At 36.1% G+C, this 16,844-nt stretch overlaps 1 protein-coding gene across 1 annotated transcript in view; it reads left to right on the top strand.

The window, feature by feature from the left end:
* LOC133452219 (coiled-coil domain-containing protein 178) overlaps window positions 1-16,844 on the top strand; it is a 21,185-nt gene extending 4,341 nt beyond the window's left edge. Inside the window, 16 exon segments of the mRNA XM_061731439.1 lie at window positions 792-930; window positions 992-1,077; window positions 1,425-1,619; window positions 1,736-1,956; window positions 4,082-4,223; window positions 6,165-6,240; window positions 6,366-6,530; window positions 6,532-6,556; window positions 6,670-6,732; window positions 7,097-7,225; window positions 7,354-7,467; window positions 7,680-7,780; window positions 7,992-8,151; window positions 10,771-10,920; window positions 13,536-13,667; window positions 16,707-16,844. Of these exon segments, the coding sequence (XP_061587423.1) occupies window positions 792-930; window positions 992-1,077; window positions 1,425-1,619; window positions 1,736-1,956; window positions 4,082-4,223; window positions 6,165-6,240; window positions 6,366-6,530; window positions 6,532-6,556; window positions 6,670-6,732; window positions 7,097-7,225; window positions 7,354-7,467; window positions 7,680-7,780; window positions 7,992-8,151; window positions 10,771-10,920; window positions 13,536-13,667; window positions 16,707-16,844 (2,036 nt within the window).

Below are 16,844 nucleotides of genomic sequence, written 5' to 3'. Positions count from 1 at the left end.
TCTTTATCTTCTAACAATATTATAATAAAATTAAAAAAATGGCTTTTAAGTGACAAATAAACCACAAATAAACTGGCGAGGAAGGAGTTAAGATTCAGTTTCTCAGAGATATAGAAATGAATTTAACTCTGTCAATACAAATGAGCTAACTTGATTAACAAGGATACATATTAGAGCTACATATTAGTGTTTTGAGTAGAAGTATTGGATTTTAAAACATTTATGCTAAATACTATCAATACTGTAGTGTTTGTTTTAATACCTTGGCTTATTAAAATATTCTGTGGCTGACTTCACAGAATTGTCTCTCTGTTCAAAAGCCATATACATGAGTTAAAACATTTTTGACATGTTTGCTGCTAATGAATTTATATTTGTTCAATGAAATAGAGAATTATTTCTCATGTTTTCATGTTTAGGTCTGTGGCGGAAACATCCCCTGTTTTTCCACATTTGTTCAGCCAGATGGCACCCTTTCACAACTAAAAAATGTGCCCTTGGGTTTGTCTTCACACACTCCGATTAGTTGCCTCTGTTCTTTCACTGATGCTTCCAGTGTTTTGAAGCCTGTACCACTAGAATTGAAGTGCCAAAAAACAAAAAACACAATTATAGTAATATTTCACAGCCAAGTACATTTCAATAATTACTTTTAAAAATATAATGAATTAAGTTGAGCAAATGTTTGCTATAATCAAGTTCTGCTTTTGTCATTTTTTTTCTGGATCATCTATATGTTATTAATTACTACTGTGGCTTTTGCTTTTTTGTACCTTTTTGTCTTTGTCAAGATCTAGGAGCGCTTCAAGCTGTCTGCTCTGGTTGTCCCTCACCATGTGTCAACAAGATTATGTACCATATCAATGAGATGAAGAAGTTACTGGAACAAATATGTCAGCAGGTAAGCAAATGTCATATGGGATCACATTTGTGACGGCTATTATCACAAATATCCTATTATGTCTAAAAAGCCATTACATTAAAAAAAAAGAATGTTTTTGTCCACCTTGCATCAGTCTGGAGAATATCAGCCACCAGCAGATCTTTACATTGAAGGCATAGGAATCTCTGCCAAAGGTAAACAAACTTTGTTTCAGTTTCATTTTCTATGGTGTTCTAATGTACTGTATTTTCTCATGTTTTCTTTAATTCTTCATAAATAATACCAAAGATCAAGAGCATCAGTGCCTAGATTTCGCTGAATTTACCTCTCACTGGCTCATATTTTATATCTCAACAACTTTTTACACGTCACAAAATTTTTACTTATGCTAATAATATATAAAGCATATGTTTTACCTACACTTTGCACTTAATTTTATTCAAATGACTTCACAAATTTAACACTTATGTTTTATTTTAATTGACCTGAAAGTCATCATACAATACAAAGTGCCAGTTGTGCTAATCTTCATCCTCTCTAGAACATTGTCCATTACAGAAAAAGGTAAATGATGTCTTAACCGAAACTGTGCATCTGGTTGAACTTTTGGAGGCTGATCGGCAGCATCTAAGGGAAGCTCTCGATAAAGAGAAGAAAATAAAAATATTGCTGAACAGCAAGCTTGACAATCTTTCACTGTAGAAGCAAAAAGAATACTGTATTGATATCCAGAAAGGTCAGTTACTTCAAGGCTTCACATCATCACAGATCTTCATGTCTTTAAAGTAGTGTGATCATATTTGGAATCCTAATAAATAAACTTCTTCATTTTTGACCATTGTCTCTTTTTAGAGCATGAGGCTTCCAGTAGAGAAATCAGGGAGTTGAAGTAGCACCTTAAACTGGAAAAACAGAAACTTGAGCAAGTCCAAGAGAAATTGTCATCCGCTGAGGTATTGAATCAGCACTTAAAGGAAGACATGGAATCTGCCCTAAAAGAATTATGCATTGCAAGAAAAAACCTGGAAATCCAGAAAGATGAGCTAAATCAAATTAATATGGCACAAACCGAGGTAAGTTCTTGTCTAATTAATTGTACCACCAAGGTTTGGTTTGTAACATGGTAACATGTGACAAACAGTTAAGGCAATTTTCTTGAAATGATCTTGCTAACATTTCATAGCTGTTGGAATAAAGTAACAAAATACAGTTGATCAGATTTGGTAATATTCTAAAATGAAACCACACAAAATGTATGTGCTTTTGATAGTACACCAGAATGTAACTGATAAGTGGTAAAGGCTGGTAAATCAATGGTAACGGCTGGAAGAACATCTCCAAAGAGCATCATGTCCTTCTGAATACAGTTGCAAATTTAATTCAGAAGTTAAGGGTCCACAGGATTGCAGCTTATCTCCCTGGACATGGAAAAAGAAGAAAACTGATGGCAGCACATTTAGATTTGATGACACATTCATTCTGTTGTAAAAAGCAACTTCTTCCAGTTGAGACTGTTATCAAAAGTGAAGCCATACTTATCTTATAATGATTTGAAAGAGTGATGCATGCTTTTATCACTGCATGATTGGATTATTATAATTATTTGTTGTGGATTTAGATCAGACATCTCTTTCTTCACTTGGTGCAAAATGCTGCTGCTCAGGTCTTAAGTGAGCATATCATGCCAATATTGACATCACTGGCTTCCTGTTCGCTATAGTATAGATTTTAAGATTTTACTGATTGTTATTAAGGTTTTCCATGGATTTCTGTGAGCTTATACATGTTCATACTCCTGTCCGAGCACTGAGATCCTCAAGTTAGATGGTCCTTGATCCAGATCCAGACTTAAATGTAGAGGTGACTGTGCTTTTTCAGTCCCTGGTCCCATTCTTTGGACGAGTTTACCACACAAATTAGTGCTGTTAAAAATGTTACTTCATTCAAATCTTTCCCCAAGACTAATTTCTACTCATTGGCTGACAATTCAAGCTGAACATTGACATTTGGTGATTAAGAAAAGAAAATTCTAGGTTTTCTCGGTCTGTTTTGTATGTTGTATGTTATGTAATTTTGACCTTTAACCAATTTGGTTGTTTTTAAATGTTTTGAATAAGTAAATTTGACCTTCACTTTGACCTTGTAAGTCAAGCGACAGTTCATACAACTGTTGGCCAAAGCGGCCAGAAAGTCTTCCAAGGAGATTCAAGGTGAACCCAAAGGTCAAGGGACATTAGTGCCGCATCTCACCACCTTATGCTGTTTGAGATTAATTGGACTTAGTAGAGGACCACCGGGGAACATTCCAGTGTTGAAAATAATAAAAGCCTCAAAATGCTTATTGACAAGCCACAAAGCTTTTAGGAGAATTTGCTTTGGTCAGATGAGACAAAATTGGGGATTTTTGGTAAGCCACATCAGCTCAACATCCAGAGAAACACATATGAAGCGTTCAATGAAAAGAACACTGCACCTACTGTTAATCATGGAGGAGCTATGTTATGTTCTGGGCCTGCTTTGCTGTGACTGACCCAGGGTGTCTTGAATCTGTCTAGTCATGAAGTCTCAAGACTATCCAGGCATTCTGGGGGAAAATGTTATTTGATAATGATCAAAAACAAACAACAATGGCTAAAAACAATGTGTTGCACTATGTTGAAGTGACCCTCTATGAGATTGATCTAAATCCCACTGAGCATCTGTGAAAAAACCTTGAAACATGCACTCTAGTGGAGACACACTTCAAACATGAGACAGCCGGATGAGTCTGCTCAAGAAAAGTGGACACAAATACCTGTCTACAGGTGCAGGTCTCATCAAGACTTAAATAAATCCCCTTGATTACAGTAATTCCCTCAAAAGGTTGTGCAACGTTGTGGGTTCCATCATGTTTGTCTAGGCCAGTTCGCTTCTTTTTTTGTATTTCATTATTTCAATGAATTATCTTTTTTGCATTTTTAATTTAATTTATTGATTTGTTATAATTTTTTTTGACAAGTTGCATTTAGTCTGTAGATGTTCATCATGCTTTCAGAGTATGTTAGAGGTATCGCAATGTAGCTATGACAGATTATTGATTATTTAGAGCCCAGAGGTTCATGTATAATTTTGTTTGTATGAATGACTCCTTTATACATACAGTATAGGTTTGAAGAAGTAGAAGAAAACACTTAATCCATCACATTACATGTTTTGTAGGCCAGTGAAGTTTTATCAAAAGCACAAAAGGATGAGCTGCTAGCTCAGAAGGAGTTAAAAGAGAAGAGACTTAATGTCAGCGAGGAGAAGATGTCATTGGAGCATGCACTACTAGCTATGAAGAATCAGCTCGGAAGCGCTTGTGAGTATTTCTTTTAGAAAACATAAAAACAAATGGGTTCACCACTGAAGTTATGCAACTGAAATATTAAGGGAAGAATTTAAGTAGCCTTTATCATATACAGTAGGAAAAATTATTATTCAATGTAGTAGTTAAGAAGAAATGTAGCAATGTATTTTTCTTTAGGTTTTCTATTTCCAAAGGATCTATCTATCCATCTATATCCATCCATCCATCCATCCATCCGTCCATCCATCCATCTTTCTTTGATTTGAAGTAGTCATTTTATTTTTTCAATTAACCAAAGGGCCCCGTTTAGAAATTAAATATAATGACATGGACAACAAAACGCCTGACGTCCCCATATATGTATGCCAGATCTTAGGAGGTTAATTCAATTAATTCAATCAATTCAATTAATTTTGGAACAAAAATTGTAATCATTGGTAAACAGTAACATCAAGAGTATTGTTAGACTATTTCTTACTGACTTTGAAGTACTCTGCTTTTGTCCAAATTAAACAAGAATGTTAAAATTTCCACAATTAACTTCAACTTTGACCCATGACTTTCAGCACCCACACCCTGGCTAACGTAGTGAAAGCTAGAGCTTCTCAACTAATCCTTTTAAGTATTTTTGGCCAGAAAATTCCAAAATTATATTACTGTAATATCACATAAATACAAAACTTAATGTTACACACAAATAGGAGGAAGGAATCATTCACCTATGGACAAGTGGAAATGATGGCTGAAGTGCATGTGTCTTTCAGAAATCAAGACAGAATATGTGGCAATATGAAGATTTTCTTTTTTTGATACATTTTTTTTGGGGATCATTGGGAGCCAGAATTACAATGTAAATCTCAATGAAATCTAAAGTCTTTGTTTCAAGCAGAGTGCTTAATGAAAATGCATTTAATGAGGTTTCGATTTTGGGATAATAAACTAATAATTATTTGTCTTTGTAACCACATGTTATTGTCAAACATTCTATAACTTGCAATTTTTATTCACAGACTTTTTATGTTGGAACTCTACCAGATTAACAAAACAATCATGTGAAAAGCATACAACAAAAGATTTGAATAGAAGTTCTGTATCAGAGCACAAACCAAGGTTCTGTATGTTGAAGTGCACGTAACCATAGCAACAATACTTCTCATTGACGCAGACAAGGCAATTCTTCTCTCTGTAAGAGAACTAACCATCTATTAAAATAACTAGAAGCAACTATGACAATTCTTTGCATTCAGATGCCCTGATATAAATAAATGATGGGTCATTGCTTTTGCTTTTTGTCAGTAATATTTAAAATCAAATAAATACATTTACTAAGGGTTTGACACCAGGTTCTTGAAAAGGTAAAACAAATGTCTTCTTTTTGCCCTCTTCTTTCTGTCTCCAGGGAATATTTGAACAAGTTGAAGATACTTGAGAAATGTGAATTTAGTGAGTTAAAAACTGCTGAAGAGCTCATTGATTCAACAGATAAAGAGTGTGCAATCTTAATTCGGGAAATCCGTAAAAAAGAGGCGCTCCAGAACATTGAAGGACAAAGGGTAACTCATGCCGTTCATATACATGAAAGTTTTTGAAAAGGAAAATTTCATTGTTACATATTATTTTCTCCTTTTATTCAGATTTCCTTGCTGAATCTGAAAATTGAGGATGCAAAACAAACGAAGAGGCAACTCCTCTCCATGCTTGAAGACATTGAATTTAAGAGAGTAAGGAATGGCACAAAAGTGTTCTTGATGGTTTCATGGACAAGCAGATATAATGCATCTACAATAATACGTCCAAGCTCTTGTTGAAGCTGTGCAGTAATGTCTGAAGTCATATCACCTTAAGGTGTTTTGGACATGTGCTTCCATACTGTATGTAATGTAATCCACAGAAATGTGATGAGAAAGCAGAAGTGTCCCGCTTAAAGGAGCAACTCCAGTTAAAAAAATGAAGCTTTTGCAGCTCTCCATAAAGAAAACATTGACATTAAACATATTATAAAGGGCTACAGGATGAACATTTCTGAGAGGTACAATATCACAATCAAAACAGATGTGAAATATGGATTACCCACTATTAAATGATAAGGATGTGAGCCACTTACCTGTGCTTATACCATACAGTATGTATACACTGGTATATGATGTTTTATAGTGAAGAAACAATGGCGCAGCTGCATGAGGAGATGCACCAGATGGTCCAGAAAATCACTGACATCGATGAGCAGTAACAAAAGGCCACAAAAGAAGTGACAGATAAGTTAACCCTAGTTGAAGCTGAGCATAGTCTCTGGAAAAACAAGCTGGAAAAACAGAAGGAGCTTCTTGGAAGATCAGAGAGCCAGGGTCAGTGACAGCATATGTCAATTTTCTTCATGTACTTTATGGGTTTCAACATAGAAAAAAATATGTTATTCGTTTCTGCAGGTACTGTTCAGTGTTCTTTCTTTACTCTGCAGAGAGAAATTGACAATTTGACTGAAGAGCTGGAAAATTGCAGGAACGACCTGAAAGCTCAAAAGGTACATTTGTGAATTGCTTCATTTTCTTCATCCTAACCAAGTATATTTTACGCAGACTAAAGAAAGTTGTTGGAATTGCTGGTTACGTCATCCGAAATTTAAAATATGCCATTTTATTTTTGTACATTTTTCAGAACACATTGATTGCATAAACTAAGTTGCCTTGTTAATAAAATGACTCACTGTCCATAAGAATCAAGCACTTTGTTTTATAAATATAGTTTTAAAAAAAAGGATGCATCAGTTGCTTTTGTTTGTTCAGTTCCTTCTCTTGTTGCATTTCGTGGTTGAGTGTTTTTTTCTTTTGTGTGTTTTAAGACTTAAGTATAATCACATTTTGTCTTTTAATATTGTTTCCCATCAGGCTCAGTTTGTATATGTCAATGAAAGACTGAAGCAACACCAAATTAATTCAAAGCAAACCCACCAACAACTTCAGGAAGAATTTCAAGATGCATCCTCAGCAACAACAGAACTTGAAGCAATAATAGAGGTACAGAAAAGACTTGATAATACTTCCTCTTAGTCTGAAAAATAACCTTTTAGCAATTTATTAAGACAGATTTAAGGAACTTTTTCAATTAGTTTAAGTCATTTTCTTTTCTGATTTGTTTTGAACAGAAAATAAAAACGCTGACGGATAACTGGGAAAAGATGCAGTGTAAACAAAATGAGACAATGGTCACTCTAGAGAAAGAGAAAAAACTCAGACGCGACCAGCTGAAAACTGCTCAGGTAAGAATAAAAAGTTGCATAAAGCAATTTCTTTTGAGTCAGAGAATAAGTTTCTAAGTCAGGTTGACTCTGTAAAGTTAACTGAGCACAAAAGTCATATCTATTTGAAGTGTCATTTTCTATCGAACAGTCTAATTCTTTAGCCTAACCTCTGTGGAAAATATGGTCTATGGACTTCTTTTTAACATAACTACTTTGACATCTCAGTGAAGAGGATCACTGACCTTTTGAATAAAACTGAAGGATACCAGGATGCTTCATGTACAATGCAAAATAGTCTTGAATGCATGCAAAAACTCACAGCAGTACTTCAGTAAGTTACAGGACATGCTCAGTGAAAAAAGAGTAAGAAAATTAGTATTTTTTGGGAGAAATTTTAAACTTTTTCTTAAAAAAATGTATTATAGTAAAATGCTAAATCTATTTAGTATTAGTTTAACCTCCAAGAATACCTTTTAAGATGAATAAAAGTTACATTATTTCAGAAATGTATATCTATTTAAATGTTTGATTTCTTCTTGCAGAAGTGATTTTAATAGGCTTGAGAATAAAAACAAATCAGCTGCTCATGTAATGAGCATCTTGCAGTCTAATATTGATAACTACAAACAACGAACACAGCGATCCGTGCAGATACACATGGTTCATATTACAGCAAGAAAAAAGCAAATGGAAGAAACCAAGGTAAGAAAAAAAAAGACGCAAAATCCAAATAACTCCTTGTAAACACATGACTTTTTGTGTCAGATGCTGTAGCGTCAGAGACGAGCTGGAAAAAAACATCTCATTGTTTATTTGTTTTTGGATTAGTGTCAGCACATTGCTTGTCACAATACTTCCTTTAAGATACGGGGAAAAGAGCAGTGTGCAATTAAAATTACAAGCCATGGTCAATCTCATTTAACTGCCTTTGCCACAAATGACAACTGGCTGTTGTTATAGTCTTTTTGTCTGGGGAGATTTGATGATGCATGCCTTTGTGAGATGCTTCTCCTTTTTTTGTTACCTTTGGCCAACGTTTTTATTATTAACATGAATGTAAGCATACCGTTTTCTATACACAAAATAACTACATGATGTGGACTTTTTCCATATTTGTCGCAAAACAGGCTCCTAGAAACATGAATCTGCTCTGCATAAAATGGCATGCAATTGAACACCCCTTTGTAAGAGAAATTCCTATTTATTGTAAGGTTTTCATCTGCAGGATTATCAGCCCCAGCCAGAGGCTCTTTGCTGATGGGGGTTTCACATGGCTTATCTAATGTGAAATCGCCATGTGGTATATAGTTTCATTAAACGGTGATCAAGAATGCATTAGTTCAAAACAAGAAAAGGCAATGGAGCTTAAGCCGCCATGCATCCAAGTGCAGCAACTTTAAAGAAGTTGTTGGCGTGAGACAATTTAAGAATTAGAAGTCTTCCTCATAGACACAACTCCCATTAGCTAGATAAAAGTTAGCCATGCAAAAAGGGGGTTTAGTCTTTTTTACTTGATGAAATAAGATGATATGACAACAATACTCCTCACTAAATAAAAAAAAGCGTCAGACTCAGGTTCTAGGGAAACTGGTCACTTTAATCACTGAGACTAATATAAAGCACACATAATGTCTATATTAGCATGACATAATAAGTAGAGTGTGCATTTGGAAGTCACAGTGCATGAAGCAAAATGATTAGACACCTTCAATGTGAGATTTTTTTTATAAAAATGCTGACCACAGCTCTTCTGCTCCAAACTGTTGCAAGTCCCACTGGAAGCTTAAAGGTGGTTGTTTTTTATTATTATTTTTAATTTGGTTAAATATTAAAGTATATAAGGATCAAATTTGTTGAAATTTGTAAAGAATATCCATTCTTCTCTATTCAGCCCATAAATATGTAAAAGGAGTTCAGTTTCCAACAAGGACCTATGTTTTGATTTGATCAGGGCTTGTCGTTTGGGGAGGACAAAGTAAACAATGCAAACTGCCGACGCTATCAGTTTCTTATGGGCAATGAAGTGTAATTTGTTCCATTTACACTTCACAACAGCATCAGATGGGCTTTGTCAGTGCTGCATGGAGTAATTAAACCTGAAATCAATAGCAGGCATTTGTCATGTTTACAGCCCCTCTTTCTGCTGGGTTAAACTCATCACTTTAGTGCTGTTCTGTTTTACTGCAGAGACACACTTCATTATGTCTGCAGGTACAGTTGAGATATTCACACATCCCCTCATCCAGTACCTGGGAAACATTGTTCAAATGAAAAGGGGACATGCACAGAGATTTATACTGACTGTGATTTATTTGCTTGATGTCACTGAAAAGGGCTAGTTGTTGTATGTCATTTATGGTGCCATATTCACCAGCACAAATGCAGACTGCATTTACTGTATCATAAACACATAGCAGGGCAGCGTTTCAACAAAAATGTCTTGTGGCCCCGTTCTTATACAATACGCACTGCATTTGGAATATGCAGGTTCATTTTCTTTGGATATACATTGTTCCTGGAATTGATACAGATACAGAGAATTGATACATTGTTCCTGGAATTGATACAGAGTAGTTGTGAATAATGAAAACATTGACCAGCATGATTATTCATAACATATTTTTCTTGTTTAGTGAAACTTAGTGAAACCATGGATCTTTGCTTTCTTATGAACACACACTGTATTTTCAGAATATTTGTCATACGAACACAGACCTGAATTGTTTTTGTTTTTTTTTCAATTGTAAAAATGTGCTGTGAAACATGAAATATCTTTGCTTCCAGCCCTTGCAGCTATTTTTCAGTATATCAATGATATTTGGAACCAAATTACTACACTGGGTTGTGTCAAGCATCCACCACGATCTCGTAGGTCCAGTTTAAGTCTGGCTTTATTCATATCAGGACAGAATCCATGTTCACCCACACTTCAATTAATTCACAGCAGTTTATTTTAGTTTTTTTGCTCAAAATTAGTTCTTAAACTTCTGCGGCCATGTAAATATAATATCATATAATATCATATAATATCATATAATATCATATCATATCATATCATATCATATCATATCATATCATATCATATCATATCATATCATATCATATCATATCATATCATATCATATCATATCATATCATATCATATCATATCACATCAGTGTTATAAGAGGTAAAAACTTTTAGGGTATGTATGTCACAGTTACTGAGTTATAATACTGGTCTTCAGATAACTTTGCTCTTCTTGGTCTTTTTGGGTTTTTTCAATAGCCGACATGCTACTTTTCTATAACATTTAACCTGAAGCTTTTTTCTTCTGTATAGGATGCACTAAAAACTGAACTGGAGCAGAACAAACTGTTGGCAAATGACTACAAATGTTTAAGGAAGATCCTCCTTGAGGTCAAAAAAGAGGCAGTTTCTATACTGAGCAAGAAAAGACAAGCACATGAAACATTTAATTATTACACACAGGTAAAGTTTATATAACCTTTGATTCAATGTTTACCCTTTTACCCTGCCTCCCTTTTAAGGTAAGGTTTTATTTATCATAAAAGCATAAGTATGTTTTATTTTTATGATATTTGTCTTTGCATAGACAGACATTTTAAGGAAGTTTTTGTTTTATATCCAGTGAGGACATTAAAGCAGCAATCTAATAATGATTAGATAACTTGAGAGGAGGAGGATGATGGATGTGACATCATGTAATGATAGCTGTGTAGTTTTACCACCAAGGGGAGTAAAGCAAGAGGTTGATGGTAAATTTAAATGCTCTAACTTCTACATTATCATGATTATAGTTTGGTATACTAATAAGAGGTGAAACATTTTATTATTTTTGCAATACAAATTAGCTTTTGCTCACTGAATCAATTGGTTCAGATCAACAGCAAACAGGTTCTGACCTGACTTCAACATTACCTTTAAAAATATGATCTTGACTAGTTAATGAAAACAACACAGCAGCCTTTTCCTTTTAAATCTTAAGAGATTGGCTTTTTTTTTAATAACTAAAATAGAATTACACATGACTAACATAACACCAGGAAGAAGAGACGCTGCTCCTGCAATAGAAAATCATATTATTTGTTCCAAAAATGACTAATGCCTGTACTTGAGCAATTCCTCATCTAAGTGCATGAATGTTATCAAGTGAGAAATGCATGCAAAAATAAAATCCCGTGGACAGGATTTTCTACGCTCATGATCAAAGCCTGATTTTCTTTTACTCTGGATTCAGCCTTCACCATTTTTTGTTTGTTTCAACTCTACACTTTTATAGCAGCTGCTTATGTGTGTGTGTTTTTTTTCTTATGGCTTATTTCAGTTTCATAACAAGCTTATGATCAACATTGTACACAAGTGCAGATGTTGACCTAACACATTTAACCTGATTTATGCACAAAAATTCAAGAACACTTCTTTCCTCTTTAAAATATATCTAATTATCCTCATAATGTTTGGGATGTTATGTTCCAATTAGTACATATGTTATACAATGTGGTTTCCCTTAATGGATTTATCCGTAACAGGAAGCAACAAGGTATTTGCATTTAACTTTGTCAGGCTCATTAGAGAGATCAGAACATTAGTACATGTGAGTGAGATGCTTTAGTCCAGTCATTAGTTTGTTTGAGGAGGCAATAGTTTCTTGGGTTATATTCATCTGAGAAGCACAGTAGAACCTTTTTCTTAGGTATCATGAAATAAAACATTACCTTGATAGCAGGCATCTCTCAAAAAGAGCATATTTAGATTAAGCTTGAAGCATGCATACAAGATTTTTAAGACAGAAAATGCTTCAAATATACACTGTTGTCTATAAAGTTGGAAGAATTTAGTTTTCATTTTGGTCCTCTTGCATGAGAAGAGGTAAAAAATGTTTTATTCAAACTTTATGGGCAGCAGTGAATTTTTAAATAATGTAAATTCCCGTTCGAAGCCTTTTCAGCCTTTACACATCATGTGTATGTTAAAAAGCACTTGAACCTTTTACTAACACATAAACTGAGATTAATAATTTAGAATAGGCAGTAAGTAAGATAACCATCTAGTGTCCATTTTGCATCTATTGACTGAAAGGTTACCAAGTACATGCATTAAACAGGATTCAGGGGTGGAGCAGACTTTGTAAATGTATTGCAGTACTTGTTACATATTTCAGGTAGTCAGGTGAGTTTTCCTTTTTATGCAATTTAATTTCATCACTCCACAATCATTCAAAAGCAAAACATTTTAAAAATATGATTTACAGACTTTAAATGTATTTGCATTCAAATAACATTCATTCAGTAAGTATAAGATAAATTAATATTTGTTAATGAAAATATGCATGATTAATTAGCTTCTGATGTATACCGCTAGTATGCGACTCTCATCAAAATCTTTCAGAATCTTCTGTACATGTAAGCATTGCTCTGTTTATGTGGAGACTTTTGGCTCTTAAGATTTAACAGGGAACGCCATAAAGAGCATTCTTGTTATTGTCTCTCTTTCAGGAGCTGATGACTGAGCTAATTCGCTTTAGTTTTCAATGCACTGGGGAACACATTGCCAGGCAATGATAAGCTTTGTAGGAAGAGTAGAGAGATGGAGGGGGAAGAAAAGCAATGGCATCTATCAGAATTTAAACCTCTTTGCTTGAAACTGTGTTCAAATAATAAAGCAAGCAGCATGTCTTTCCAAGAGACTAGGAATAATTTCTGGTTTCAGTGGGGGGTTCATGACTCTGTGTGTATGTGTAAAATATGTCTTGAGGGGATTGGTATAAAGTTAAACTGGGTGAAGTAGAAATATTTTACTCATCAGCTTTGCAGTCACAGAGTTTGCCTCGGCTAGAACAAAACTGCTGAAGCATTTAGAGAAAATTAACCCCCCATCCTGGCAGCCAGATGTGACTGGATTCTGATGAGTGCACACGAGTGGGCAGAGAAACCAAGAGACTGTGAAATTCCTGTCAGGCCCGTGTACTGCAGAATGGGCTATTGACTGCTTTCTCTATTCCCCTCCATCATTCTTCTTGAACACTGCCATTAATTTCCTCTCCTGCCTTACCAATTCCTTTTCTGTGCCTTCTCTCCCTCTAGCTCTCTTTGTTGCAGAAGAGGATGCACAAAGATTTGGAATACTTACAACAACGCACCCTCTACAGCCAGGCTGAACTGGATCGGTGCCAGGCTCTTTCCCAAGAGACCAACAAGAAAATAAAAGCAGCCGAGGTATTTGTATATATACATGTAAAACAGGCTGGCAAAAAGTGCACTAACCACCACCATTCATCTACACAGCGAATCCCTTTATTCAACTTTCATTCCAGTGTAGGTATTCTTCTGGATGGTAGTGCGTTCTTTTGCATACCACAGTAACTCCATGTTATGCTTGGCATTGTTTGAGCCTGCTAGTCATTTGCCTTGTGTCTTCTTTGCCAAGCAAGAGCAACCAGGGAAGCATCCACCAAGACGTCATGCCTCGCTGCTATGGTGGAGTTCTGAGACACCGTTCTTACATTTCTGTCTATACATCTACTCATCAGATCACGGACTGATGTGATGGATGAGGTGCTTGCTAGACTGTCTATTTAGTGACCCATATGTCTAAAGCTGGGCCCGCCTCTCTAAATAACTGTATATTCACAAATCATGCATGTTTTAGTCACATCCCACTTCTTTTTAAGCCTGTTTTCTGGTTAACAGGTGAGGTGGGGGAAGGATTTGGGGGCAGGTTTTTTAAAATAAATAAATACGAGGGGATTTAAAAAAAAATCATCATCTTAACATGAGCTGTTTATATTTGTTTGCTGTTACAGGCATGTAGGAAAAAAGTATTCCTCAAGCACAATAGGTAGAAGTCTCGTCAGGTCCACTTCTTATAAGTGACTTTGGTTTGGAATTTGGTTTTCAGGCTTGTTGCTGAAGTGAATCTGTGATTATTTGGGTTTGCTGCAAATTAGCACTTATTTGTAAGCAAAAACATAAATTGGTTGTTCTCATGTAGAAGGATCTGTTTCTTCTGCCCCTTCATTTTCATAAACGCGGAGACATTCAATCAGAGTGATAAGTCAAAATAAAGGGATTGATGAGCTTTCTACAGCTATGTTGCTAACAATGCTGAGGTAATGCAGAGAAAAAACCGCAATGATTAAGTTAAAAGACTGGATTTGATCACAGTAGGGTGTATTTTAAAAGCTGTATGCAGCAAAAAAAAAAGTTAAATACTTATTTTTATGGTATAACAGAATATATTTACACTGTATTATTGTTACTTTTACGGTTCTAAAAACTTCTATCTGGTCTATATACCCCACCTTGGGTTAAAGTCCCATGTTCCATGGTTTTAATATAACCATTAATGCCAACTATTATTAATAGCGTATTTTCATAGATTTGGTTATTTGTTACTGTCACAAAAACCGATTGACGGCATTTAAGTTTTCTGCCATCTCAGTTATTGACACACATTGGTCCTTTAAATTAGTTCATCACAGCTTTTGGAGGATATTTATGTCTTACAATTCCCTCCTCTTTGTGAACAGGATAACCCTCTGTCTGTCTGGCTCAAGAGTAGAAGCATATTCTGCAAGGTTGAAAAGTAGGGATCTTCAATTAGAGGATAATCGGCGTCTAATCTGTGCTGTGATGTGCAATGAGGTCAAAGCGGACAGAGGGACAGTGATGAATCTTCATGAAATGTCCTTTTCAGCATTACCGTAGCGCCAGGTGGCATCCAACTATACCATCAACTACTTCTACTTTTTTACTATCTCTTTACCTTAACTGTAGCACATAGTAAATATGTTTGCAAATAAGCTCATGTTTATCAAAAACGATGAATTATTTTAAATCAAAACTTCTATGTTTTAATCCTAGTAAAAATAGCTTTATGTAATTTCCGTCTCAGTGCCCCCTATTTTGACTGCTGAGGGGGGGGCAGTCAGTTTTTTTTTTTTTTTTTTCTTTTGATGGGTTTAGTCCAGACATTACAAGGAGCAGCCATGTCTCAGCAGCCCAGCCTCAAAAGGCCCCAGCAGATCACAGCTCAAGGCAGGGAGGAGTGGGGCACAGGGGGAGGAGCTATCAGAGAGCTGCAGAGTGTGAAGGACAAAAGAGCTGGTGTATTCAAGCGCACCGCACCGTCACCCGTCACAGCACAGCACAGGCTCCATCAGAGCTGGCAGCACTTACTTTAAACAGGCTCCTGAAGAGGAGTCCAGCACAGGGTCCATCCCTCCAAAACAAACACCTGGAAAAATAACTTACAAGTTAAAGAAAAAAAAAAAACAGCCTTTATGAGTTGGTGAATAGGCAGAAATAACACAGTCTGCACAATTAACTAAAGATTAGGGCCTTGACAGTGAGCTCAGAATTCACAAGGCAGTGGGTACATAGAGATGGGATTAAGGTGCAAATGCAGTTCTTATTTGGACAGGGGCACCGATGAACACAGAGACTCGGCAATTAAAGGAACGCAGATTATTGTCACGTCCCAGTATGTAAGAAAGAACAAGAAGTGAAAGCACAGTGCATTTGGTTGTAGCTGAAGTGAAACCAGGCTGAGACTTGAGGAGGGCTTTACCAATCCATCAAGTCCACTTTTCCCTGCAAGAGGAACAGAAGAAAAGTCAGGTTTGCACTTTCAGAGCTAAATCAGATGCCAAATGGGAGTTTTCTCAAATGTAGCTTGAGGGAAGGAAGGCTGGGGAACCCTAGGGTGGGCGGAGGGTGTGGGTGCGGATAGGAGTCTGGGGTTGGTGGGCTGTCATCCTGTTACACTCCTGCCAGAACTGGCAGTTCAGCTTTGTGTTCTGCGAGTTTACACTAGGGATGGCATAATTGACAATGGCTAACAGCAGAGAGCAGTGCAGAGCCTTGTTGAATGGCCAGTAATGATTGGAGCAGACGCCCACTGCCCCAGTCCCGGGGGACAGTAATCCAAGATCCTGTTTCTGATATAATTGTTAGTCAGAGAATTTCTGCATGGCCAGGCTGGTTCACATTCCCAAGTTGGTTGACACTGCCAGGCAGTTTAATAGAAAAACTGAATGCTGAGGTTTTTTAAAACGGAGGAGCACTGAACCTGGACACGGTTCACCGGGAACGTTGTTCAGCTTCCCTACAAAAACAAGAACAAGATGGTAACTTTACTCTCACACTAGTACTTATCAACCGTGTGTGGGATGCACACAGAAAGAGGATTTGTGCGTTTGTGCATTTGTACAAATCAGCCTGTTTTCATTTCTTCTTCTTTTTTCTTTGGAACAGGACAAGTTGTCGAAAGATACTGAGCTCATCGCATCATTTCTGGAATCCCTGACAGATGCCTGGACTAAGACAGATACCACCGACAATGCTTGGGGTCAAAAGCAAGCCAGCTCAGATGCTGCCGGATTAAATGAGTAG

The sequence above is a fragment of the Cololabis saira genome, chromosome 10 (assembly GCF_033807715.1).
Source record: "Cololabis saira isolate AMF1-May2022 chromosome 10, fColSai1.1, whole genome shotgun sequence".
Lineage (NCBI taxonomy): Eukaryota > Metazoa > Chordata > Actinopteri > Beloniformes > Belonidae > Cololabis > Cololabis saira.
The sequence above is the reverse complement of the archived record's forward strand: the minus strand, read 5'-3'. Positions and strand labels throughout refer to the sequence as shown.